We start from the raw sequence: 27,220 nt of genomic DNA on the forward strand, positions 1-27,220 counted from the left end.
AGGTACTCTGATATATTGGAAACGATTGTGACTTTCTAAAGGTGGGGGTGGTACTTGTCCAGTAGTTAAGAAAGTGGTAGCCATATTATGTTTCTTCCAAGTCTTCAGTAGGAGATTTTCTTTATCACCTTTTTCCTTAGAAGATGGGCCCTGCCCTAGTCAGTGATCCTTGACCGAGAAACAGAACTTCTGGTTTTCAAGTTCCCCACTGAAAACAGCTAAAAATGGCTACATAAAACGTACAAACCAGTTTCAAAAGCACTTATAAACTAATAAGGTATTTAACCAAATCAGATTAAATGGAAAATGGGAACCTGTAGAAGTGAGTGGAGCACAGAAGCCAGTTCTGCCCTGAGAGCACGTACTAATCTGAGAGCACCTGAATTGCCTACGTTAACAACACCAAAAGGGCAAAGGGGCAGACATCATTCACCAAGACGTGTACAAAGTGGGAGGGCTAAAAGAGACCCTCCCCACGATAAGCTGTGACTCCAGATTCACCGGTCTCGGCCTGAGAATGTGGCTTGACCCGATCCGAGGATGGCGGTGTCTCCAGATGTCTGGCAGAAGAGCACAGGCCACTCTGAAGAAAAGTAACTGTAGGCCTCAGATAATTTTTAAGGACATTGATTCCCACACGTAAATTCATCACAACAGGAAACAAGGAACTATGATCAAGAGCCAGAGTAAACATGAGACCCACATTTCCAAAGACTTCCTAGACTATAAAACAGCTGCGTTTTACGTGCCGTAAAGACATAAAAGACAAACTTGAAAATACCAGGTACGGGAAGATCCCACATGCGGCGGAGTAACTAAGCCTGTGTGCCACAACTACTGAGCCCGCGCGCCTAGAGCTTGTGCTTCACAACAAGAGAAGCCACCGCAACGAGAAGCCCGTGCACCGCAACGAAGAGTAGCGCCCGCTCACCACAGCTAGAGAAAGCCCCCGCGCGCAGCAACGAAGACCCAACGCAGCCAAAAAAAAAGAAAAAAAAAGTTGAACATCGTAAACAGTTATATGTCAAAATTCATTGAGCTCTGTACATAGAAAACTTAATAGAAAACACAACAGAAAGAAAAAGGACAAGAGACGTCATAAAAAAGGGTAGTGTTGGTTACACAGCATTGTGGAATGTACTCAATGCCACTGAATTATACACTTAAAATCCTTAAAATGTTGCCCCTGACCTGGGTCGAGTGGCACCTAGTCGCTGGTGCCTGTCTCATATCAGCCGGGGACAAAGCAACTCCTTGTTTATCCCAGCTTGGCTGTTGGTTTGTGCCCATGCCTGGTTCATGCCCCAGACGCATGGGGGAGAAAAGCTTAAAATGGTAAGTTTCATGTATATTTTAGCACAATTGAGAAAAAGAGAGAAATAAGAAAACATTTTTTAAAAGGATAGCCAGAGGACCGTAAACATATTCAACTTAAGTAGTAACACAAAGTAAAACCACTAAGGGATGCACACCTGTAACGCAGCAGAAATTTAAAAGCCCAACAATACCAAATGTCAGCAGATATGCAGAGCCACAGAAACTCACGTACACTCTTAGCTGGGACGTAGGTTGGCACACCACCTTGGAAGATAGTCTGGTGTGATCTAGTAAAGCCCTGTGGTTCCACTCCTAGTTTGTTCTTTGGAGAAACTGATGCACCTGTGCGCCAGGGTACACTGTTACAATAACAGGACTAGAAGCAACCCAGACAGCTATGGCCATTCCACTGGGCAGATGAACTTACATTACTCTGTAGTAGAACGTTACTACATTGTGGAAATGAACAAATTAGAGCTACGTGCGTGACTTTCACAGGCATAAATTTTTTCTCTCTCTCGCAGGCATAATTTGAGCAAAGAGATTTAAAGCTTACTGTGATAAACTCCATATTGGTTACTGCCCTGCACCTCATGTTCTTCCTTCACAGAAATTATATTTGCAATTGGAGGGGCTAGAAATTCAAATGAGTTTTTTTTCTATCATGGCAGGAGCTTTATCTGTTATATTTGTTGCTGTATCCCCAGTGCTTAGGACTGTGGCTAGCACAGGATAAGCATTGTAAAAATGAATGAATTTTCAGGTAGTAGGGGTATTCTGAGAAGAATCTAAGGATACAGGTAGATTCTGGCCAGGATATAGAAGAACTTCATTTTCATCATAATACCAAGAAAAATCCAGATGGTGTGAAAATCACACTAACGCTGTGGATATTAGAATTACCTAGTGCTGTGTAACAAATTACCCCAAAACTCAGTAGCATTCTCCAGTGGTTGGCTTGGCTGTTAGTTCCAACCTTAACTGGAACTCTTGGCTACAACATCTACATGTGGCTTCTCTGTATGGCCTGGGCTTCCTTACATCATGGTGGCTGGATTCCACGGAAGAATATTCCAAGAAAGAGAGGGAGCCAGGCAGAAGCTGTCCTCAGAAGTCACAGAGCATCATGTATACTGCATCTTCTTGTTCAAGGCAGTCACAAAGCCCCACCCAGGTTCAAGGAGAGGGGAATAGACTTCACCTCTTGCTCTAGAAGAGCATTTAGGTCTAGAAATACTACTGTGACCATCTTTGGAAAATGTAATCTGTCACAATGGGACCATGAAAACATGGCAGAAAGCCTTGTTGAATTGATTTCCAGACGGGAGTTAATCGTAGGTGAGCCTGATGGTACAGCAGCTTTTGGGGGCAAATGTCAGGCCTGGGTTTAGGAAGTGGAAGAGAGGCCTTGCCGAAGGAAATTTACTGGCCGGAGAAGCCAGAGGAAGCTATTGGCAACAATGAGGGCAAACAAATGACCAATAAACACACGAAAAGATAATCAGTAGTATTATAAACACTAGGAAAATGAAAATCAAAACCATAATGAGATACCACTCCACAACCACTAGGAGGGCTATAATTTAAAAAAAAAAAAAACAGAATAACAAGTATTGACAAAGATTGGAGAGATTGGAACCCTCGTATATTGCTGGTTGGAATGGAAAGTGGTACAGCCATTGTGGAAAACAGGTTCCTTGAAAAGCTAAACATAGAACTGTCATATGACCCAGCAGTAGAACTCAGACACTTGGTCACCATTGCTCATTGCAGCATTATTCACAGTGGCCAAAAGATGGAAACAACCCAGTGTTCATCAACAGAGGATTGGATAAACAAAAGGTGGTCCGTTCATACATGGGAATATTATTCAGCCTTCAAAAGGAGTAAGGTGGTGATTCATATTACACATGAATAAATCGTGAATACATTATGTTAAGTAAAATAAGCCAGATATAAAAGGACAAACATTGTATGATTCCACTTGTATGGAATATTTAGAATCGGTAAATCCCTAGAGCCAGGAAGTAGATTAGAGCCTACCAGGACCTGGGGGGAGGAGGGACCAGGGAGTTCTTGTTTAATGGTTACAGAATTTCCGTTTTGGTGATGAAAAATTTTAGAAATGGTGGTAATTGTTGCACAACATTGTGAATATAATTAATGCCACTCAATTGTATACTAAAAGATGATTAAAAGGGCAAGATTTATGTCATACATATTTTACCACACGTTTTAAAACTTAAAGATGTAATATACCAAAACCATTGAATTTTATACTTTATAAATTTATTTATTTTTGGCTGCGTTGGGTCTTCGTTGCCACACGTGGGCTTTCTCTAGCTGCGGCGAGCAGGGGCCACTCTTCGTTGTGGTGCGTGGGCCTCTCATTGTGACGGCTTCTCTTGTTGAGGAGCACAGGCTTTAGGTGCGCGGGCTTCAGTAGTTGTGGCGTGTGGGCTTCAGTAGTTGTGGCTCGCGGACTCTAGAGCTGAGGCTCAGTAGTTGTGGCGCATGGGCTTAGTTGCTCCACGGCATGTGGGATCTTCCTGGACCAGGGCTCGAACCCGTGTCCCCTGCATTGGCAGGCAGATTCTTAACCACTGTGCCACCAGGGAAGTCCTGAATTTTATACTTTAAATCAGTGAGTTGTGTGGTATATGAATTATATCCCAGTAAAGCTGCTTTTAAAAAAACAACAACAACAACAACTTGGAGTCTGAAAGACTTGCAAGTTCAGTATAAAAATCCTCTATTCACCTCTCCCCCAATTTTGCTGAGAGAAAGAAAGTAAAGCAGAAAGAACTTGCAGTCTTGCAACCTCCTGTTCCCTGAAACTGTTGAATCCAAAGGTAGCACTCCAGCCTAACTGCCCTCTGGCTCCAGGCTCCAACACTTACATGACAAATAAGCTAAGCCCTAAGCAAAGGCAGTGTTTGGCTAACCAGAGGTGGGTTCGGTCTAAATCTGTGAACCAGTTCCCGATCAACTGGACACTTAGGGAGATCTGAATAATTGGTCTCTCACTCTCTGGGGAGCACGCTAGCATTCCTCAGTCACACACCACCGTTCCTCTGTATAAAGTCCAGTATACCTAACAAACAAAAAAAGGTATGTAACACGTGAAGAAGCAAAATGAAAAGGGGGACCTACGGTCATACTTTAGAAATCAGCAAAAAAATAACCTACAGATGATCCAGTATTAGAACTAACAGGTAGAGACTTTATAATAACTGTCGTGCTCAAGGATTTACAGGAAAATTAAAGAATGGTTGAATAAGGAATCTCAGAAGAGAAATGGGAATTACAAAAACAAATAGAAAGTCAGTCTGTATCTGAAGTTTAAATCTAACATCCAAAATAAAAAACGATTAGACAGGTTAAACAGCAGAGTGAATACTACAGAAGAACAGTGAACTTGAAGATATGTCAATAGAAATTACCTAAAATGAAGCTCCGAGAGACTGAAAAAAAAATTGGACGGAACATCAGTGACCTGTGCAACAGTATCAGGCAATTCAGCATAATGCAATCAGAGTCCCAGAAGGAGAGGAGACAGAATTGGTGAGAAAAAAATTTTTTGAAGAGACAATGGCCAGGCTTTTTCAAATTTGTTGAAGAACAGGAATCCACAAATCCAAGACACTCTGTGAACCTCAGAAAACCGCCCCTGGACACAACCTGGTTAAGCTTCTGAAAACCAAATACAAAAAGAAAACTTTTAAAGCAGCTGAAGAAAGAATATTGATGACATAAAGAGAAACAATGTATTGTGCAGTTAATAACAAGGTATTAAATATGTGACAACCGTGGCAAAAAGGCAAAAAGAACATCTTTGCTACCTTGGAGTAAACCAGTGCTTCTCAACCAGTATCGATTTTGTCCCCCGGGGGAATTTCACAATCACAATGTCTGGAGACACGTTTGATCCTCATGAGTGGGGGACGCTACTGGCATCTCGTGGGTAGAGGCTACACATCCTACAGCCCTCCAAAACAAAGAATTATGTGGCCCCAAATGTCAATAATGCCACTGTGAAGAAACCATTGGGAAGACAAAGATTTCTTAGAACACAAAAAAGCACTAACCATAAAAGAAGAAATTGAAAAATGGGATTTCATTAAAATTACAAACTTATGCTCATCAAAAGACTTCGTTATGAAAATGAAAAGGCAAGGTGTAGACTGGGAGAAAATATTTACAATACATAAATTAAAGGAATTCTGTGCAGAATATATAAAGAACTCCTATGACTCAAAAATAAAAAGACACCTCAATTTTAAAATAAGCAAAATACTTGGACAGCTGCTTTACAAAAGGGGCTATGCAGATGGCCAATAAGCACATGAAAACTTGCTCAGCATTGTTAGTCATCAGAGAAATGCAGATTAAAACCATGAGATACTATGTCATACCTGTAGAATTACTGAAATTTAAGAACCAACAAGACCAAATGTGGAAAAGATCTAGAGTGACTAGATCTCTTAATGCGTTGCTGGCTGGTGGGAAGGTAAATGGTGCGGCCACTTTGGAAGACCATTTGGCAAATTCTCAGTAAGTTAAATATACACTGATTTTAGGGTTTAGCAATTCTAGTCCTAGGTATTCACCCAAAAGAAATGAAAATATATACTCACAGACAGACTTCTATCAGAATGTTCATAGCAGCTTTGTTGATGATAGCCCACACCTGGAAACAGTCCAGATGTTCATCGGCAGGGGAATAGTAGACCCTGGCGTCCTCACACAGTGGAATACTATTCAGCAATAAGAAGGGAAGGACGGCTAATGGCGTGCAACCATAGTGGCTCTCAAGAGCATATGTTGTGTCTAGCGAGGTCATTTAGGCAAGAAATGAAATAAAAGCATCCAGATTGGCAAGGAGGAAGTAAAACTATGCATCTGCAGGTAACATGATCATGTATATAGAAATCCCAAAGGAATCCACTACAGAACTAGAACTAATGAATGGGACCAGCAAGTTTGCAGGATGCAAGATCAATATATAAAAATTAATTGTATTTCTGTACATTTTCAACAAACCATCTGAAAATGAAATTAAGAAAACAATTCATTTTCAGTATCATGAAAAGGAGTAAAATACTTAGAAATACATTTAACAGAAGTGCAAAACGTGTGCTCTGAATACAATGAAACATTGTTTAAAGAAATTAAAGGTGATCTAAATAAGTGGAAGGACATGCTGTGTTTATGGATCAGAAGATTTAATGTTGTTAAAATGGCAGTAGAGAACCAGGACTGTGAAAATTAATTTAACATTCATGCCAGGATTCAGTAATGAGTAAGACAGACAAAAGTGGCTATGTCCATAGAGCTTACATTTGGCGGGGTGGGGAGGGGTGTCAGTCTTTATTAAAACAGTTTCATTTCAAATAGTTAATTTAAGTACTATGAAGACAGTAAAGCAGGATGACGTGGCAGTAATCAGGGAAGCTGATTTAGGTTCGATAGTCAGGAAATGCCTTTCTGAAGAAGTCTCGTAAATGTCTGTTTTTACGTTTGTTTCTTTGAATCAGGATCAAGTCAGCCTCACTCGCTGAGATCGGCTGGTAGTTCTCTTCAGCCTCTGTATCTATAAATTGCCCTCCCAGGACCGCCTCTCTTTTATTTCCCCTCGTAGTACAGTTGATGAACAAAGCAGCTCGTTGGTCCTTTGGAGATCCCTGCAGTGTAGCACCCTGTTACTTCCTGTGAAATGGTGCTTGGTCTGGAGGCTGGACGAGATTCACAGGGTTTTTTGGCAACCTTATTAGGCTGGATCTTGAACACTAGCTCTCTATTCAATGATATAAAGGAATTAATTTTTTAGACACGATAATGTTATTATGGTTATGGTTCATGTTTCAGAGCTTTATGCTGGAAGATCCGTGGATGAAATGGTGAGATGTCTGGGATTTACTTCATACTAATAAAGGCTGAGGGGAAGAAAATGGGGCTCTAGGTAACACTCAACTGGCTGGGAGTTAGCGGGTGAAACTGGGTGATGGGTACATGGGTTCATTATGCTCCTCCATCTATACTTTTGAGATTTTCCATAATTTAAAGTTTTAAAAACGATTGTTATTTATTGTAGTTAAAATGAATGGAATACTCTAACCCGCTTCTGAGGATGCAATAACTGTCGATTCACATTCACTTCAGTGAAGTGCTACCTGTTTCTATTCATTTCTGCAGATATCCATTACTTTTCAAATGATGTTTTTAAAAATGAGTTGAGCCATCTGAAATTGCTGCGTTCGGTGGGGTTTTTGTTTTGGTTTTTTCCTTGTAGGGCAAAAATGTCCGTATATTGGCAGTTTCCTATGTTTCAGCCTGATGCGTGGAAGTCAGCCAAGAAACCTGATACTTTCTGTTTTCCGCGTGCACGCGTAGTTGTCACATCTTCGTTCCTTTGAAAGTCAGTTTACTAGTTATCAAAGCCTGTGCTCTTATGGTTGGATTTCATTCCAAGTTTTAAAAAGCTGTTACTCATCATTAAATGGTTGTAGCAAACAGTTACTGTTGTTTTTAAAGAAGTTTAAAGAGGGGGAAAAAAAAGGAGAGAGACAGGCAAGTGCATTAAGTATGTTGCCCTCAGGTAAAAATTAGCTTGTCGTGTCCAAGGCACAAAAGACTGGTGTGACTGTACCAAGTGCGGGGGGTGATAGAAGACGATGCCAAGAGATGGATGGGGCCAAGTCATGTGTATCTTTCAGAACTTGTAAGCAGGAGTGAAATGTTTTGACTGCCATTTTCAAGGATCTAGCTGCTGTGTGAACACAGATTGTAGGGGAAGCAGAACGTCAATAAAGTTGTCATATGGTCCAGGCAGAAAGTCACGGCACGGGGGCTCAGAGCAGGGATGTGCTGGGGCATGTTTCAGGGGCAGGCTGCTAGAGGTTTGACTGTTGTGGGGATTAAATAGTTATTTGTAAAGTGCGTAGAAAAGTGCCTAGCACAGAGAAAGTGCTCGGTCATTGGTTCATTATCGTCATTGTCAAAATACTGAACAGCAACCATTTTTTGAGCGTGTAAATTACATTTTAGGCACTTTTCTGAAGGGCACTACCTTCCTAGCTCATTTATTGATATTTCACTCACTGTTTTGAGGTGGGTGGTTTATTTTGCCAGAAAGAAGAGGGACTTGTACACTTCTCTGGTTCCCCCCCCTCCCCTTTGAAGGGACTCCTGTAAGGTTCCTGTGCACAGCGACCCATTTCTAATGGCCCATCGTATTCTACGTTATCAGCCAGGGAGAGATCATACTTAACTAATCATTAATTGTCCCTCAAATCTAGCCCTGGTCTCCCTTAAAGAACCAGTTTCTAAACAAAAATACAGTGTGTGGTGCCTGATACAGCTTTGTGTCAGCACGTGCTCACCATCCTCTGAGCATAAGATTTGCAAACTTGGACAGAATTCAGCTGTGCTCATCGTTTCAACAGTGGAGCTAATTTAAGCTCATTTCTGCAGTACTGGGGACGTCATTACGAAATAAAAGCGCGCAAATTGGGAGAAAAGACAGTGTGAATCCCTTATCGTCGGTTGCTGATGAGGTCAGCCAAACACTAGAGGAATTAAAATAATTGGTGCTCATCATAACCTAGACATGTTTTTAAACTTTCGCATTTGGGGGCGCTTTTGAGGGTTTGGTTTTCCTGCCCCTGGCGTCATGTCCAGCAGAGACTGCAGGCAGCAGGGCAGATGAACTGTTAAGACTCCCACCTACCATAAATGATGTTTTCAGAGAACTGTGCACATAGAAGAACTTGAGAACTTGTGATTGTAGAGAGTGTTCCTGTGCAGAGCTCAGCTTCCTTTGTGGGTGTTAGAGCATCTGCACCAGAACTAATCAGCGTTCTCTTGCTTCTCCCACTTGCACAGCTGTGAGTGCCTCCTCTCCGTGGATGTGGCCTGCCATTTTACCGTGACCTCTCATCTTATCGTGCTTCCTGTCCCTTTTGTTTTTTAGCAGTCGTCCTCTTCCAGTGGCAGCGTGTTTGGGTCTGGAAACACTGGAAGAGGGGGAGGTTTCTTCAGTGGCCTTGGAGGGAAACCCAGCCAAGACGCAGCCAGCAAAAACCCATTCAGCTCGGCCAGCGGGGGCTTCGGATCTGCAGCCACCCCGAGTAAGTTAAGCGAGCTTTCCCAGTCTCCTGGTCCCCTGACGTCATCGTCATCCTCGTGGTGTTATCAAAGCTTCAGAGACAAGTGTAGAAAGGAAAGAAAAGGTCTAGAAGGCCCATTTAAAATAGCTACCCCGAAGCAGTGTGATCTGTTTTGATTTTGTTTTTTATTTTTGGTTTTCTAATGAGATGTCCTATATAATCATGGAGAGACATCAGAGCTGCAGGGAGAGAGGATCTGTGTATTGAGCTACTCCCCTCTTCTCTCCCGAGGCCCAGATTGCTCTGTTTCTTAGGATTGAAATGACTTGAAATGAATGCAAGCAGACAGGCGTAAAAGAGCAGCAGAACCAGCTGGGTGTGCTTGGAGGAGCATCTGGATTTTCATTTGTGTTGGACTCTCTTTGAATTTGCTTTAAAATTCAGCTACTGGAGAGAAATGTCACACAAAAGTTGAAGCCGTCATTATTTCTCATCTCTTACGTTTTCGTCTTGTTTTCAAATGAAGCTGTATCTTTCTGCCGGCACTTTTCTTCTCCGGCTGATTCCTTGTTGATGTCTGTTCATGGTTGGAAATGAAAGAAATGTGTTTGTTTAAATCTTCTAAAAAAATACATCCTGCTGCCAGTGGAGACTGAGATGGGAAGTCGGGCACCTGTCACCTTCATCTTAGCTTCTCTTGTTTAATACGCTCTACCAGAAGCTTCTCTCTTCTGTTGTGCTATACGCGATCTTAATGCGAGAGCTCGTGTTCCATAGACAGAACAGATGTTTCCTTGATATTAAGGCTCATGTAGTTAAAAAGCGAAACTCTTTGCTGAGACTCGTGGAGTCACAGATCAGTTATTTTGATGTCACTGTTCATCTAGTAATATATAAGGAGAGATTATAGTGAAGACACACATAGCTTTAAACTTGTGAAATTATATAATCAGAAGTTTGTGTTCTGCTAGGAGGAATTTAGAACCCTTGAATGAAGGGATCTTAGAAGTCAAGTCCAGTAACAGTTTTCAGAAGCCGTTTCTGCAGATGAACTCTTACGCAGAATCCTGATACATAGAACAGAGAAAAACAGGGTATTCAGAAGCAGGGGCCAAGAACCAGCAATACTCCTGGGTGGTTTCCCCATCTTTTTCCCAGCTATCAGCACACAACTGCAGGGCTCCATGGCACGTACTTTGAAAACATGATCCTCGGGTGTCAGTCTCCCTTTTCCAATCAAGAAACAAGCCCAGAACGGTTAGGTGATTTGTAGTTACAAAGCCAGAAAGTGGCAGACCTAGAACTCAGCGAGATCGTGCATAAGGTGCCGAACACAGCGTCTGGCACAGAACAGGCATTTGATAAAACATGCTAGTGAGAAATGTGGGTTTGTCCCCTGGCAGATTATTGTCTGCAAGATTGTGTTACTAGCCTATTTTGTTAAAACGTGGGTGTGTCGTATCTTTGTAAAAAATCCTTTCCTCCTGTCAGATTCACCTTTAATGCCGTGGCTCTTACCTGGCAGAAAACGGCCTTCTCTCAGTGCTGGGCTGGAGCTGGCCTGTACCGGCTCAGGAGAGCCAGCTTGCACGTTTCTCCCCAGCTCCCTGTTCAGTGACATCAGGGAGTAGTTATGTACACCATAGTAACTGGACAGTGCTACAGATCGGGGACAGATGCCCCCTGCCCAGCCCCGACCTGTTGTTCGTAGGCACACCATTGTTTCTAATTCTTTAATTCTGGTTTAAAATAAACATATATCTGTTCTTGATACCAGACACCTGCAGGTCTTCATCTCCTAAACGTCAGCTGTTGTAAACCAGCAGTTTACTTTCACATTTAAGGGAAGTTTAAGTGAATTTGAAAGTATGCAGGAAAGATTTAGCATTATTTTGGTTTTTAAAACTGCGTAATTTGCTAGTGAAACAGACAAGAGCTTCTGTAGCCCTGAGGACCAAGTGCAGGATGAGAGGAAGGAACAGTGGAGAAGGAGCTGGAAGGCCCCTGGGGAGGACACTGGCCTCGCCACAGAACTGAGAACGCTTTCTGCAGGTCACAGGGGCGGCCTCTTTCTCCTCGGGCGACCGTGCGGTGTGTGATCCTCTGAGCAGTACAGTTTCCTGCCCTGTGTGGATGGGCTCCCGGCTCTTTTCCTGCCTGCCAAACACTTCCTTCCCTGCTCTTTCCCTCTCCTTTTTCCTTGTCATCGTGGGGTGTGTCCCCGTTGTCATCCAGGTTATCACAGGAGTCTCCAGACTCCCCTCTCTGCCTGCTGTCTCCTACACTGTGGTCTGGAAACCTGTACCAAATTGAATGTCTTAAAACTCTTTTGTTTTGCCACTCTCCCTACTCAGAACCCTTTGGCAATGTCCCACTAACTATAGAACCAAGTCCAGACCAACTCCTTGGGCTATAATGCAGGGCCCTCCATGAGCCCTGACACACTTTTCTGACTTCGAATTCCTTCGCCTGCGCACGCGCTCACACACACACACACCCTCACTTCTCCCTGCTTCAGTGCCAGGGTTCACACTGCTTCCCACACGCCGCTTCTCTGAACCTGCCGTTCCTTTCAGCATGAATGTACGTCTTCCTCTGCAGCGTGGCCGAAAGGTCACGAGGATGCACAGTGATCTCTCCCTCTCTGGAATCCTGCAGCCCTTATGCTCTGTTCTTTCACGAGCCATCAGCAGAAGGGAACTCACCTTTACTGATCACCTGCTGTGCGCCAGTTGTTCAGTGTGTGCGGTCTAATCACCTCTCACAACAGTATTTTCAGATGTGGCCGTCCCCATTTTACCAATAAGGAAGTAGGTTCAGAGTGGGAATGTTGACTTCCAGTGGTAACAGCCATTAAGTGGCATAAGGAGGGTTTCATCCTGGCATGTGTGCAGAGCTCTGATCCACTGTGTTGCCTGCTAAGATCGTCTGGCCTCGCCATGGAATGGAACACCTCCCCATGCGCCTTGTCTGACAGCCCTTGTGATCACTCCGCATGGCATCGAACATGCTCCCCTGCAGATAGATATCTGAGCACAGATTGGGCGGCCAGCAGTTCCCTTGGTGACATTTAGGCCCCAGGCTGCCTGGTCCTGGAGCTGCCCTCTTTAGGCCTGAGGAGTAATTGGAACTATGCATTGATCGAGAAAGACAAGCTAGGAACATTGGTGCTTGGAGCTGGCGTGTTCTATATCCAGAAGCTCACACTAGAAAGGTTTCTTCTCTCTCTCTTCCCCGAGACTCTACCATAGATACAGTTAACCCCTGGGGGTCCTGTGAATTGCTACCTGTAAGGCCCTATTGCCTCCTTGAGTCTTGTCCTAAAGACACTGGTGAGAACAGTTCTCAGCACATTCTTTCTGCACAGGGGCTTGAAAGACATGTTTGTGTGAGGATGAAGGAGTCATTTGATGAGAATCCTTTGGTCCCACAAGGCTCCTTCTACTACTGTTCTTTAAGAGAATGTCTTGGGAAGGTATCCTGGACGAGGGCTTCCTGAGAACTGCCTTCTCAGTGTGTGTTGAATTCTCGTCTAGTGACTTTAGACCTGCAGAATGACGTGGGACCTGGTCTCTGTGATGTTATTTATATCAAGTATCATTTAATTTAAATTGGGTCAGACCCTGTTGTTGGATTTTGCTAGTGTTTTTGCCAAATAAAAGACCATGGAGGATCCACGTTGCACCAGTGGGGGGAAGCCCAAAGCGGATGCCAGTGTGACCCATTCTTGGAACCCCCAGTGGAGGTCATCCGGTGGCTCTGCAGAGACAGGCTTTCTTACTGGCTAGTTCACAAGTGAAGAAGTCTCTCCCACAGTGAAATGTTGTTCCAACAGCCAAGACACCATATTCTCAAGAGCCAGAGACTGTTATTTTGGAGCCACTAGGAGAAAACTGAGAAGCACATTGTTGGCCATAGAGACAGAGAGAAGCAGACATCCCATCGTTTAATGCTACTTTGTTTCAGAGCAGCTTAAATAAATCCTAAAATGTTTCAACATGCAGAGCTCCTTTGGAGACTACAAATGACAGCTGTTACAACTTGAATGGCTTGATTCTAGTGATCTTTGCAAAATGAAAAGGATTTAACTTTCTGCAGCTGACCTGCTCTGTTTTATTGTATTAAACTTGATTGGGATAGGAAACATGATTGGCAGGAGAAAAGTTAAACAGAGAGGGAAGTCCTGTTTTCTAGGACTACCTTATGCCTGACTAGGGGCTTTCCATACATTAATTCATTCAGTCTTCCCAGCAGCCTTGCCTGGGCACAGTGGCTGTCCCATTATATGTATGAGGAAACTGGGACTCGGGAAGATTAAGTCCTTGCCCCACAGTTATTAGGTTTTCGAAGCCAGGGCTGACTGCACAGCTCATTTATTCCACTGTCATATCTGTGAACATCTTAAAGACAAAGGAGTCTTAAAGAGATAAAGGGATAAAGAAGCCCGAAGACTTCTAAATGTTCTCTGACTTCTCTAGAATTTGTCTTCCAGCACTGTCCCAGTAAAATCATTTCATCTCTGTATTTCTGATTTCTCCAAGAGGAGATCTAGCCTCTAATCTTGTACTTGAATTTGTTTGCTATTTGGAATTTTTGCCTTGGTAGCGCTAACAAAGTCAGAAAATTGCAGTCCTCTGTTCTTGAAATACCAAATAAAAGGAATGGCTGAGAAGCCTGGTTTTGTACTGCCATTGGAGGAATCTGGTGTAACCTTCAGCCGGCTCACTAGGGGAAGGATCAGACTGCTCAGGAGGGCATTTTGCAGACTCTACCGGAGGGTATATAGTCCCGTGCGACCGTATGTGAAGGTGGTGAAAAGGAATCTGTTATCCACTCCTGCTCTCAGTGCCTGACCTACTCACAGCCAAGCTCCCACACTGTCAGCAATAGCTTTACAGAGCAGGTGAGCCTGCGGTGGTCCGAGGCTCTATGTTATCGGTGCCTACAGACATTTGAGGTGGTCGTGTCCCTGAGGTGAGGCTCCGCACTTCTTGGCCTGCAGGTCAAGAGCACTGCAAGCGGAAGTAGTGACGGAGTTGCATCTCACACTGGGGTGGGATTGGCAGCAGAGCGAGATGAGAGACCCTGGCGCTGACGGGCTAGTGGTAGACCACCTCTGCAGACGGCTCGACTTGCAGAGCTATTCGCCCTCCACTCTTCTCCTTTCCGTCACCTTCTCCGTGAGCGCCTGACAGGCTTGGGGGAAGACTGGCCTGTGCAGGTGTTTGTAGGCCTCGCTTGGTGACATGGAGTCAATGCCCCGTTGCCACCCGGAGCATGTCATTTCAGCCTCCCGTCCATGCCTGTGGCTTTGGGCAGTGATCCCATTTCAGCAGAGCTTCTTGCTGCCTTACTGTGGGTGCAAACTCATTTTAATAAAACACGCATCCAAACATGGTGGGGAAATGTGAGTTATCCCTCCCCTCTCCCCCCGGAAAAGGGTTAAAGAAAAATTCCTGTTACTTAGTGTGCTGTTTGTACTCTCTCCAAGCACTTCTGTGTATTTGACTTTGGCTGTTTATACGTTGCCTGTCAGATTCACATTTCTTGTAACAAAATACTTCTCACCCATCTTGGTTTTTAGTAGTTCACGTCCTTATTTTTTTTTTTAATTAATTAATTTATGTGGCTCCAGTGGGGTTTAGTTGCGGCACGCGGGATCTTCGTTGCAGCATGTGGGGTCTTTTGTTGTGGCACGCGGGCTTCTCTCTAGTTGCAGTGCACGGGCTCAGTAGTTGCAGCACACAGGCTCTCTAGTTGTGGCTCGCAGGCTCTAGAGTGTGCGGGCTTGGTAGTTGGCAGCGCACGGGCTTAGTTGCCCCGCGACGTGTGGGATCTTAGTTCCCCGACCAGGGATCGAACCTGTGTCCCCTGCATTCGAAGGCGGATTCTTAACCACTGGACCACCAGGAAGGTCCCTCATTTCCGTTTTTCCTTTAAGTCTTGGAGCCGATTCAGTGTGTAGCTGCAGGAGCGACCCACTAGATAAGCCTCTGAAAGGTCAAGGGCTTAACTGAACCTCTTAGAAAGAGGAAATCAGACTGGAAGTCTTGCTGGCCCCTTACATTCTTCAGAGCATGCCTAGCTCCTATCAGATCAGAGGTAGGAGCAGCAGGGTTTTTCCTGTTTCGTCTGCCGTTCTCTGCACAGATCAAGCAGTGGCAAGCACGCCCAGCTAGACTGTAGAAGCAGAACGCTGGAAGCCACCGCGCTCGGTTTGGATTCGCTCTTTGTTTTCTCTAGTTTGACAAAATTTGAAGTTGGTCTTCATACGAGGAGATCCATGAAAACCAGCCCTGTTCTTCAGAAGCAAATGGTCTCGTGTGCAGCTGCGGGGTTGGTTCTGTGTTGGACATACCTGTGATACCTGTGGGCACGCAGGTACCTTTCTGCAGAAGAGCCTCTTCACTGGGACCTGTTGCGGCCCCGTTGTTTTGTGCCTGTAGAATCACGCCAGGAAATCCTGAGCCTGAGCACCAGAATGATTGAAAACTTGTCATCAAGATGCATGCAGGGCTTCCCTGGTGGCACAGTGGCTGAGAGTCCGCCTGCCGATGCGGGGGACGCGGGTTCGTGCCCCGGTCCGGGAGGATCCCACATGCCGCGGAGCACACAAGGTCGTCTCAGCGACCTTGGATCCTCGACTTCTCTATCATTCCCTTCTCCGCAGACACCTAGTGAGGTTCCTTCCTTCTCTGTTCTGAGAAGGAGATAAGGACATTTTTCTCCCTCTGATCTCCCTCATACGTGTTCTTCATCTCTTCAGATACCTCTAACCTTTTTGGAAACAGTGGAGCCAAGACGTTTGGTGGCTTTGCCAGCTCATCATTTGGAGACCAGAAACCTGCTGGCACCTTTAGCTCTGGAGGAGGAAGTGTGGCCTCCCAAGGCTTTGGGTTTTCCACTCCAAGTAAAACAGGTACTCCTATGCCTGTCAGCTGTGGTTATTGTTAGATGCGTATTTAACATTGCATAGACCTCTGGAAGGAGAGCTCTCTGGGGTGTTCTCAGGGGAGAGTATGGAGTATGGATGAAGGGACCTTTTCCCCAACATTCATTTTCTAATTATCGAGCATCTACTGCGTTTCTGACGCTGTTCTAGGTCTCCTGAGACATGTTAAAAAGCACAGAATGCACAGCATGCAGCCCTGAAGAGAACTTCATGTTTTCTTAGGGAAGAAAGCATTGTAAATATTCAGTTGCATTTAACAACCAAAGTGAGGGAACATATAAGACCGTGATAACTGAAATAGAAACAAGAAAGCATCCTAAGTCAGATTTGCTTGGATGCCCATTACCTGTGATGGGCAAGACAGATTATTTATTTAATTTCTTATGTCTATATCATTTGTCCTCCTTCCCAAATCACTTTTTTTTGTACTTGTGAGTGTAACATACATAAATGTATTGATACTCCTGTACATATACAGTATCCACATATCATAACTCTGCAGCTCAGTTAATTTTTGCAGTTGGAATATACCCATGTAGTCAGGATAAAGAACGTTACAGTACTACTTTTTATCCCAGCATTACTTTTAAAGTATACATTTATAAACTGTGTGGCTTCTTACAGTCATGTATTATTACACTTATAATTAAAAATTTTAAAGAACAATATATGTTTACCTGCAAAACCGTACTTCATCTCTGTCAGCTGCCCCTCTATCCTATTTCTGTCTCTGAGATCTACAGAGGGATCTGTGCATACCTGCCCTTGTTGTGTGGAAGATTGTGTGAAAAGACTTTTTTAAGGCAGGGGGTCAAGGGGGAGGATATTTGCTGAGCAAGCAGTTCTTCAAAATAAAGCAAATGCCCCGCAGGTGAGCGGGCAGGATACTTCTCCCTTGTGTGTATCTGAATTTATGGGGGGGGGGGTTGCAGAGGAAGGACCCTACCCGAGGAGCAGATGCCTGGGTGGCTCTGACTGAGGAGCAGAACTGCCCCAAATTAGTACCTGGAATCCCACCTTTTAGAACCGAAATTGCTGAGGTTTCTGCACGCACTGTGCACCTTTACTCAGACCCGTGCCTGGGCTGGGTTAGTCTGTGAGTGCTAGTTTTTTTATACTCCTTCCTAGAATCTAAAATGGACTAGAAATGAGCATCACAGCATTATTCTGCCACCACCCTTCCCTGCAGTGAATGATTTAAAAATGAAAGGGCTACAAAGGTTTTGGTCCTGCTTGACAAGGCAAATATTATTTGACTAAGAAATTTGAGGTTATTAATCATCAAGACTTCTAAATTTACTTTTTCAGGAACCTGATCATGTTTTCTTCGATTCTTGGGTTTATCTTCTATGTTGTTCCTTATCCTGGGATCATGTCCCAGTTGATCGGAGAATTTGCCCCTTCTATTTTTGCAATCTGAGAGAAAATGTGTCCTCCCACGTTTCAGAATATTTTTCCTATTTGATTACTTGCCCCATGAAACCACCTAGATTGAGGTCTCGAGGGATTTTTAGATTGATGGTTTGGATGGGTCTCTGAAATCCCAAAAGTGCCCATCCTCCCTTGAGTACAGTTGCAGTAGAAAATAATACCACTGGAGATCATTTGAGGAGAGAACAGGAAGTGGGACAGACTGAAAATGACCTTCCTGCCACCCGCAGTCCACTGGGGTCACCCCACTGCTCTGTCAGTGGAGTTGCTGGATTTGGTGGTAGTGGCAGGGGGCAGCGTGGCATGTAGTGGTGAGGGGATGGGTAGTCTTGTGAGTCACTCAGCCCTGTTCCAATCCCAGCTCTACTGCTCACCAGCTGGCTCAGCGTAGATGAGGGACATGTTCTCTGAGCCTCGGGGTCCTCACCTGTGAAGTAGGGAGTCCCTGGTTTGTTGGGAGGATTGAAACAAACTGGTGTACAGCACCTGGCACGTGGAGGGCCCTCAGTAAATCAGAAATCTTATTATCATTGAGTGCTACTAAATTTCTGTCTCTTCTGGAGGAGAAAAAATATAAGCATCTAATAAAATTGGAACCCTCCTAGCATCAGGAGTGAGTTGCCTGTCTCCAGAAATAAAGCCCAAGTGACCATTCTCTTCTGTTTCACGTAGCTGTGACATGGATTCGTTGTTTTGGGGGCATTTTGTGTGTGTGTGTGTGTGTGTGTGTGTGTGTGTGTGTGTGTGTGTGTGCGCGCGCGCGCGCGCGCGCGTGCGTGTGCATGTGTGCGCTTAATCTCCTCCCCTTCCTGTCCAGTATACTTTCTGTATCATTGTGACTTCTCATTTTTCACTCACCTTCCACCAAGAACTCTGAACACTATTGAGTACAAGGCACTAGATAAAGGCCTGTGTGTCCAGGAAGAAGTGTAACCAGATCTGTGATCAGTCTTAAATAATTCAACTGCAAGGGTTTTTTAGCACTTTTTTTTTTTTCCAGTCTGTTATATTTGTAACCCAACAGTCTCCATTATCATGGCTTGGAATTTCACTCAAGGTTTTAAAATACAGAATGTAAACCCAAACGTGAGCCCGCACAGAAAGCACCTTCTCAGTTGTGCTTCTGCTGTTCATGGTAAATAAGCAAACGATTGAACCACAAAGTAGCAGCTAACTAAGGCGTTCAGCTGTCAGCTTTTCGTGTCCAGCGGTTGATCTTCCCTGTTGCAGGTGGCCGAAGCTTGTGCTGTGATTACGCTCATAGTAAGAAGGCCCGAGTGATCCCTCTGTCAACGGGATTCACTTTCTGAAGGGACGAGAATGAGGTCCCCGTCTCCCTGGGCAAATCGCCTCCTGGCTCTGCCTGGGCCACCACTCCTCCCTTCAGCATGTAGCTCCTGGGCCGATGGTCACTGTAAGAAATGCTGCCCTTTAGAGCACACGTCCTGTACCGTTTTGCTCTGTTCTGCTCAATAGATACTCAGCAAGTGTCTCTGCTAATAGCCTAGAGTGATGTATGCAGTATCTTGGGGTTTGGGAACCCTCCCCAGGAGCAGAAGGAACAGTTAGGGAAGAACCTTCTGTCTTCCCGCCTGATGGGCATCCGGCAATCAGGGGAGGTGGCCTGGGCACGCCTGGCCCTTCCTGTGCGGTCACCTGCATGCGTGCCACCCCTGCAGGCCTGTGTCCACGTGAGTGAGAGCGCTGGGAGCCTGCCCAGGGGGTCGTGGACTCAGGGCTCTCCTCCCGGCTGATTGATTGCCTTATCGCATTTATGCAGCAGCCTTCCTCCAGACAAGAAACGGCATGCTTTTTTATTGAGGAGTAGTTCCTGACTGCAGAGAGAGAGCATTTTTTAAAAATTCTTCTGTACAGGGAGAGAAAGACTCCTGTGAGAGATGTGAGAGCTCTCAGGCTCTAAATAAGTAAAAAGCACCTGGCCGAGCGTCAGCCTCTCCATCTCCTCTGTAACCCGGCTCGCAGATTCTCCCTGAGAGGGGATTTGAGCCTCTAATTTTATAATTTGTGTTTCCATGAAGCGAGATGCCTTGCCTATGTGATGATAAGTAATAAACTCTGACCACTTTGACAGCTGGGTAGGGATCGGCGCTTTTGAGCGTGACTTTTCAGTGAGGAGTCTCAAAACATGGCAGAGGGTCTGGGCGGGGGTCTGCCGTGCATGGGGTTGGTTCTTGGTGGCAGTCGGATCTCACGAGACTTGGAGCTGATGAGTCCAGCTTGCCTCTGGGAGGGACCAGGGAGCTCGCAGACAAACACGGAGTCTGCTGGATTCTTAGAACTCCAAGGAGCTCTCCTACATGGACCCCAGACCCCTCTGCTAGAAATGGAGGGGGTGGCGGGTTGGGTTGGGTTTGGGTTTGGGTTTGTTATTTTGCTGGTAGAAAGGGTGTTGCCCTTTGCTGTAGTGTTTTGAATCTGAGTTTCTAACGTACTTTCCCCTTTCTCCTCCCTCTTTTGATTTGGTTTCTCACTGCTCATTGTCTTCTCTTCCTGTCTCCTTCTTTCTTTCTCCCTGTTTCTGTTTGTTTGCCTCTGTTTTGCTCAGGTGGCTTCGGTGCTGCTCCAGTGTTTGGCAGCCCTCCTACTTTTGGGGGATCCCCTGGGTTTGGAGGGGTGCCAGCATTCGGTTCAGCCCCAGCCTTTACAAGCCCTCTGGGCTCGACGGGAGGCAAAGTGTTCGGAGAGGGTACCGCGGCCGCCAGCGCGGGAGGATTCGGGTAAGCCCCCCATAGAGGCCTGGGCAAACCCACAGGCTCAGGTCAGCAGAAGCACTGGGGCCCAGTACTGCTGCTTTGAAAAGAAAGTTCTTCTGTTTCCCCTACTCTCGACTGAGCTGAAAGCCCCTCCCTTGAAATCAGCAAACCAGTCGCTCCAGGATTCCTGTTGTCTCCAGGGGAAGGTTCGTGTCTTCCAAGGCAGACTCTGTCCAGTACGCGGTGGACGTCCACCGTGTTGCTGTCCCCTGATACGTGGCGTCGTGGCTGGCAGATCCCTGTTCTCCTGGTGGAGCTACAGGGTTGGTTAGAGGAAGAGAAACAGTCTCACCGTGGCTGCTGTACAGCCAGGATTGCCCCTTGTGTGGTGACTTCTGTTAGGAGACTCTGAATGAACAGTTTCTAATCACATTCTTTCCTCTTGGGATTGTTGTGCAGAAGGCCCATTGTCCTTGAGCAAACAACTCCTTGTGTCCCCTGCTCCACCCCAGACCCCCAGAGTGGGTCTTCGGTGCACAGTCCCCTGGGCCAGCTTCCTTAGGCACTGCCTGGGCCCCGTGCGTGTTTCAGAGTCTCCACGACTGCTCAGCCTTCAAGGCAGCTCTCACTCCCTTGTGCATATCCTCACTTGAAAATGCCATATTAGAGATTTGCTTTTAAGGGCCCCAGAAATTCGGTCTGGTTACCAAAACCCCATGGAAAAAATAGCCTTCACCACACCACAAATTCCCAGTAAAACATATGTGGTGATGACTACAAAGTGTCTCCTTCAAAGGAGGTGTGGAGTCGGAGATTAACGTCTTACAGGCCTCTCGCTGTCCCTGTCCTCAGCACTGGCTCAGGATGTGTAAAGCTAGAGGGTTGGGGAGTGGAGCCAGGGGCTTGTTTGGGAGAGCTGTCAGGGTACATGGGATGAGGGTTGGCCAGGTGAAAGCATCTTTATCTTGAAAATAAACTCAAGTGGACTCCTTATTCATACCCTTTCCTCTCCATGAAAGATGCTGCTGCAGCAGTGCTGGCGAATTTCAAGGAAAGTGAGCAAGTTGATGTATTGCTTCTTAGATTTCATGCAGAGACCAGTGGGTCTTTTAAGTTTCTCCCAGGAAGTCAGGAAACCCCAAGACTTAAAGTTAAGAAAAGCTTTTAAAGGAGAGTTGGGATCGACTTAAGCCAGTATCCTGGCAGGTTCTGACTGTTCTCGCCAGTGACCGCCCGGCACATAATGCTGCAAAGTTGGTGGAAGGTTCGTGGTTGACTAGGAATCTTGAGGTTTTTATTTATTTATTTGAAACCAGCTATTTTCTTCACTAGTAAAAAAAAAAAAAAAAAAAAGGATCAGATTATGCCTTGGCTGGGGGCTCTCCCACATAAATCCTGACTGGCTGGTTCCATTTTTTCCAGCAGAGCTGAGTACCAGCTTTGGTTTGAAATCTCCGAAAGAGCCTGTCACCTTTTTTCAGGTCCCTGGCCAGGAAACTGTATCTGACCCCGACTGACATCTGAGGAGTTCCCACAGGCGTACACGAGAGACCCGAGGCAGGAGAGGGATTAGAGTAGGACCAGTGACGTGGAATTTCCAGACAGTGGAGGAGAACTCAAACACTGGGCAAGGGGGGTTTCATATGGCGTCCCTTTATTTTTCTTCCCGAAGCTGAGGTGAAGGTTGGCTCTGGGCTCTAGCCTGTTTGTTCTGAGAGGCGGCCACTTTAAACCAAGCAAGTCACCTCGAATCACACGAGTCTCACTTCCTGAGACTCGGGGGGGGGATGAGGCCGTCGGGCGGCAGAGTGACCGCGTGGCCACGCTTAACCGCAGCCTCATTTCTCGCCGGAACCCAGGTTTGGGAGCAGCAGCAACACCACGTCCTTCGGCACCCTCGCCAGTCAGAACGCCCCGACGTTCGGATCGCTGTCCCAACAGTCTTCTGCGTTCGGGGCCCAGAGCGCGGGATTCTCCGCCTTCGGGTCAGGCAGCGGAGGTAGGCAGCCAGACCTCTTCCCTCACCGTGGTCCCTCCTTTCGTCTCCTCAGTAAATGCCTGGACACCCCCGGCCCAAAAAAACAAGAATGAGTGGTTTTACCTGGTTGTTCAGTGTAGTATTTTAAAAGCCAAAAGTGCTTGAAAGACAAAATGTTCTTTTTAGGTTTTAATTAGATTTGTAACGCTGTGCTGTTTCTTACCAAGTAAAGAAATGGCTGACCTGATTTTTCTCTCAAGATTTGAGGACCCCCCAAAATAACCTTGATTTAAAAATCAGGTTCCACTAAACCTTGATTTAAAAATCAGACTCAAAATATAAGATATAGAAAAAAATAAAAATAAGACGTAGAGACTTTACAAAATGTCTTTCATTTGTTTGACGCTCCGCTTCTCCACATAGTACAGTGTGTGCATTCTACTTTTATCCTTGCACCACACTTATTAGACACAGAAGTTAAGCATCGTTATTATTTTACAAATGACACAAAAACTCCAAGGAACCAGTTTGCCCAAAGGGCCAGACAGTGAGCAGCAGAGCCAGGCCTAGAACCCGCGTGTCTTGCTGCTCTGGCCTCAAGAAGAAGAGGAAGCAAGTGGATGGGAGAAGTAGAAAAAACGTATTTTCCCGACGCAGTGGATCTGCGTGGCACGGTGCAGCAGTAAGAGGGTGCCTACCCAAGACCCTCTGCCAGTGCCCGCCAGGGAGGGGGGAAGAACCCTGAAATAAAAGACCACAGCACTTCCTGCCCGCCCGGACCTGCAGGCAGTGCAGGAGGAGGGAGACAAAGGGAGGGAAAGAATGCAGCCTAGAGACCACCTTTGTCTTCCAAGTGTGTGGTGGTGTTTTTTGGGGGTTTTTTGTTTGTTTTTTTCTTTTGGCTGCGTTGGGTCTTTGGGTCTTTGTTGCTGTGCGGGCTTTCTCTAGTTGCGACGAGCAGGGGCTACTCTTTGTTGCGGTGCAGGGGCTTCTCATTGCGGTGGCTTCTCTTGTTGCAGAGCACAGGCTCTAGGTGTGTGGGCTTCAGTAGTTGCAGCATGCGGGCTCAGTAGTTGTGGCTCATGGCTCTAGAGCGCAGGCTCAGTAGTTGTGGTGCACGGGCTTAGTTGCTCCGCGGCATGTGGGATCTCCCCGGACCAGGGCTCGAACCCGTGTCTCCTGCATTGTCAGGCAGATTCTTAGCCACTGCGCCACGGGAAGTCCCGTGTGTGTGTGTGTGTGTTTTAACTGCACCCTTTTCCTCTTTTTCAGGATTTAGCTTTGGATCATCTAGCTCGTAAGTATCTATCTTCAGTTATTTTGAGTCATTAATGAAGGATGAAAGAGTGTGTGGTATGTGAAAATACTAGTTTCTGCTCTGTTTGTACGTTTTGTGCCCATTTTTCCTGGTTTAAAAGCTTGTCCTGGCAGCATGGTGGTCTGGCAGCAGGCTTTGGGTTCTGTGGACTTGCTGATCTCGGGCATGTGGCAGGAGGTGCCCGGCTTGGCCTCTCCTCAAGGGCTGAGCCTGAGAGAGGAGATTGTGCCTCCTGATGAGCAAAGTCTGGAAGGCAGGACTCGAGAGATGCTTTTGCTTATTTTGTGTTGGTGTCTCAGGAGCTTCCTGGGCTCCAAGCCGATTACCAAGTCTTATTTTTTTGATCCTCGCTCTATGCTTCTGTGTAGAACTGCATGACATTAAAAATTCAGGGTCCGGAACTTTGAACACAGGGAGTGGCACAAGCCCTGAAGCCCTTCCTCAGAGCAGGAGCTGATCTGCCTCTCCCGGCGCTTCCTTGCAGGTCTGTCCAGGGCTTTGGTGGCTGGAGAAGCTGAGTGGGTGTCGGTGTTCCTTTCCGTTCCTGTGACCAACTGCGTTCTCAGCTCCCCTTCACTGAGAAACCCTGGAGCAGTCCTTTGAACTGGACGTTCTCGTTGAAATATACACCCCGAAAGAAACAGCAGAAACCAAACTCCAGAGATGCCTGATTGCTTGTTTTGTTTTATATTTTGTGTTGGTTGTTCCCCCCCACACACGCTATTAAACTGTTCGGCCTGTTTCCATACAGAATGTATGTGGGCTTTTTCAGGTCACAGCCAAGGAGAGAGGTTTCCTCATTCCTCTGGGTCTGAGAAACCTGCACAGCCTGCCATCAGCCAGCAGCATGTGTCTTCAAAGACGGCTGCCAAAAGGATCCAGCATAGGTTACGGATAGGCAGGCGCTTCTCCCAGACAGTCTCCCCTGGTCTCCTCGGACTGGGGCCCTCCCCAGGGGGAAGAGGTTGAGTGCTGGCCAGCGCCTTTTTGAGGCCGTAACTCGGTGTCTTTTCTTCACGTCCTTTTTGCTATTGAGTATGAGGCCCCTCAAGGTGTCAACTTCGTGATTGAGTAGAGGGAAGGAAACTCACTTATGCAGGCATTAGCTGAGTTTCGGAAGAGGTATTAACACCTCAGCGTACAGGTAGCTGTGAGGCAGGCGTGGAAAACCTGCCAGGGGGTGCTGGTGACAGGTGTGCTGCCCTTGGAACACCTCTGCTCATCCTCTCAGTTTGGCTGTTGGGCTCTGTGTGTCCCAGGGCTAATTTCTTATACTCTGGCGGCGAGGTGGACAGTTGATTGAGAAACAGCTTTTATCTCCAGTAGGTGACGGTGACATTGGTGACCACCCCTTGCTCCTATCTATGAACCGCAGTGCACATAACCCTTGGGTAGACCCGGGAGTGAGAAGATGTTGCTACTGCCCGATGCCACCAGGCAAGTGTTGGCTAGGGTGGCCTAGAGGTCGTGACTTTGGTCTCATTAAAGTGCTTGTAATGCAGTGTTCTTAGGCCTGTGATGTCCTAGCCAGTTGCTGGCAAACAAGGACTGCCTTGCACCAAAGCGTAGGCATAAGAATTTGTTATCTTTCAGGCTCAGGATAGGACAGCGCTTTGGCTTGGGTCATCAGCAGGGGAGGGTTGGAAAGGGACAGTTATTTAGATTTTTATATATTGGAAAGTTGTATTTTGAAAGGTGTTAATAAAAGTTTTCCATGTGATTGAATTTGTCGCATTACAGCCAGTATGACCTGGCTGGTTCTATTGGCTTGTTGGGAGGGTAGACCCCGGGGAGGTACCCTGGGCCACAGCCTGCCCTGCCGGTCCTGGCTCTGCTAGGGGCTCTGTGTAAAGTACAAACTCAGAAGCCCCAGTCTGGCAGGTTCTGATTCAGTAGGACTGAAATTGGTACTGGACGCCCTCCGGCTGAAGGCAGTAGTTTCTTACACTCATCAGAAGAGGAGTCTCCTAAGTGCGGCACGTTGGGTTTCAGGAATCCCAGACCGGAATTGGGCCCCTGGGTGACTTATCCTGTTTTCTGTGCAGTTTATGAGAGGAGAGTGAGAGTCTGTTCGTATGTTCCATTAATCAGGGCGTCTGCCTCCTTCAAAGAGCTTGGACTTCAGTCATTTAACGGGTACCCTTTTTGGTTTTTGTGGAACTGAAGAGCCCGTCTCCACCTGTTCTCATGTGAGGCCCCCCCAGCCACAGAGCCAGTCCCCAGACGTCCACACGGGGCTCATTCCTCCCACGTGTGCTCTCCCTAGTTCGTACACAGGGCCATCTTGAGACAAAGGAATTCGAGCGTTGATGGGAACAGCTCGCGGTGGCGGGCCTTGCTTTAAGGGAGCAACGTGACTAAATGGCAGGAGCTGATCTGCCTCCGCGTGTCCTCCTCCTGACCGGCACCCAGACAGAGCCATCTCCTGCGCTTATGTTTCCCCCCAGAGGCTCTTTTTTATAAATAGAAGCTGGTTTGGCCTAAACCCTTGACCTCAAATTCTCTGTGTAATCCTCCATCGAGGTGGCATGTGACATCTCTCCCTAAGGCCGTATCAGCTGAGCTCGGCCAGATAACGCCCCGGCACTCACTGTGGGGCGTGGCGGCCACCAGGGAATGGATGGCTGGTGTGGGAGCCCCTCTGAGTTCCTTTTTTGGGGTCGATTTCGCTGGTGGGTGACAGGGGTCATCTCAGAGTGCAGCCAGCATGCGTCCCCTGAAACCCAAGCTCCCAGGATGCTGGGCAGGGAATGCACGGTGGCTCCAGCCTGCCCGGGGAGGAGACGGTGGGGCTGCGCCTTCCCCAAATAGGGGCAAACGGAGAGCAGCCGCGAGTGTGAGGGTCATGTCCCCGTGAGAAGGGACCGTGACCGCAGATGGGCCCGGGAGGGCGCCTGCTTAACCAAGCTGTGGCGCAGGAGGCCTCCACTTCAGTCTGAGATTCTGCCTCAGCAGAGCTGAGTTGGTCCCTTCGAGCTGTGTTTTCGATAAGCTTCACAGGTGATTCCCACGCAGATGGTCCATGGTCCACATTTAGAGAAACCTGTTAATGGCAATAACTATAAATATCTTCTTCCTGTGGAGCGTCTGAAAGAGACCCGCACTCCCACGGCTGTGTTGATTTTGCCGTGAGTCCAGGGTAAGGGATCTTTCTGAAACTGTTGATGAGGGGCACTGAGTTTAAGTTTCAGCTGCATTTTGGGCACCTGCTCAAAAAGGAAACACAAAAGCACAGGTGGGCTGTCAGCGCCTTCCTGTTCGGCAGCTTCTGAACGCCGCCTCTGTGAGGTCTCCCCGATCAACGGGTGGGAGGAGGTCCCCTCCTTGACCTCATCCTGTCTCCCGACGCGACTCAGTCCCTCTGTCTCTGGTCGCCACGTTGTGCTTCAGACAAAGTCCTGG

General features: G+C 46.7%; 1 protein-coding gene across 8 annotated transcripts in view; it reads left to right on the forward strand.

The window, feature by feature from the left end:
• The window catches only part of NUP214 (nucleoporin 214), a 101,910-nt gene extending 75,398 nt beyond the window's left edge, over nt 1–26,512 (forward strand). For 5 of the 8 annotated variants that reach the window (XM_079927705.1, XM_079927708.1, XM_079927706.1 and 2 more), the window contains 6 exons: nt 9,290–9,446; nt 16,192–16,344; nt 20,375–20,546; nt 22,382–22,521; nt 23,773–23,797; nt 24,303–26,512. In XM_079927705.1, coding sequence (XP_079783831.1) covers nt 9,290–9,446; nt 16,192–16,344; nt 20,375–20,546; nt 22,382–22,521; nt 23,773–23,797; nt 24,303–24,336 — 681 coding nt within the window. In that variant the 3' untranslated portion in view covers nt 24,337–26,512. The remainder of the gene's footprint in view (nt 1–9,289; nt 9,447–16,191; nt 16,345–20,374; nt 20,547–22,381; nt 22,522–23,772; nt 23,798–24,302) is intronic. The other 3 variants (XM_079927707.1, XM_079927711.1, XM_079927712.1) reach the window with 1 other exon arrangement.
• Nucleotides 26,513–27,220: the final 708 nt, after the last annotated feature.

The sequence above is a fragment of the Stenella coeruleoalba genome (assembly GCF_951394435.1).
Source record: "Stenella coeruleoalba genome assembly, chromosome: 7".
NCBI classification, from domain to species: Eukaryota; Metazoa; Chordata; class Mammalia; order Artiodactyla; family Delphinidae; genus Stenella; species Stenella coeruleoalba.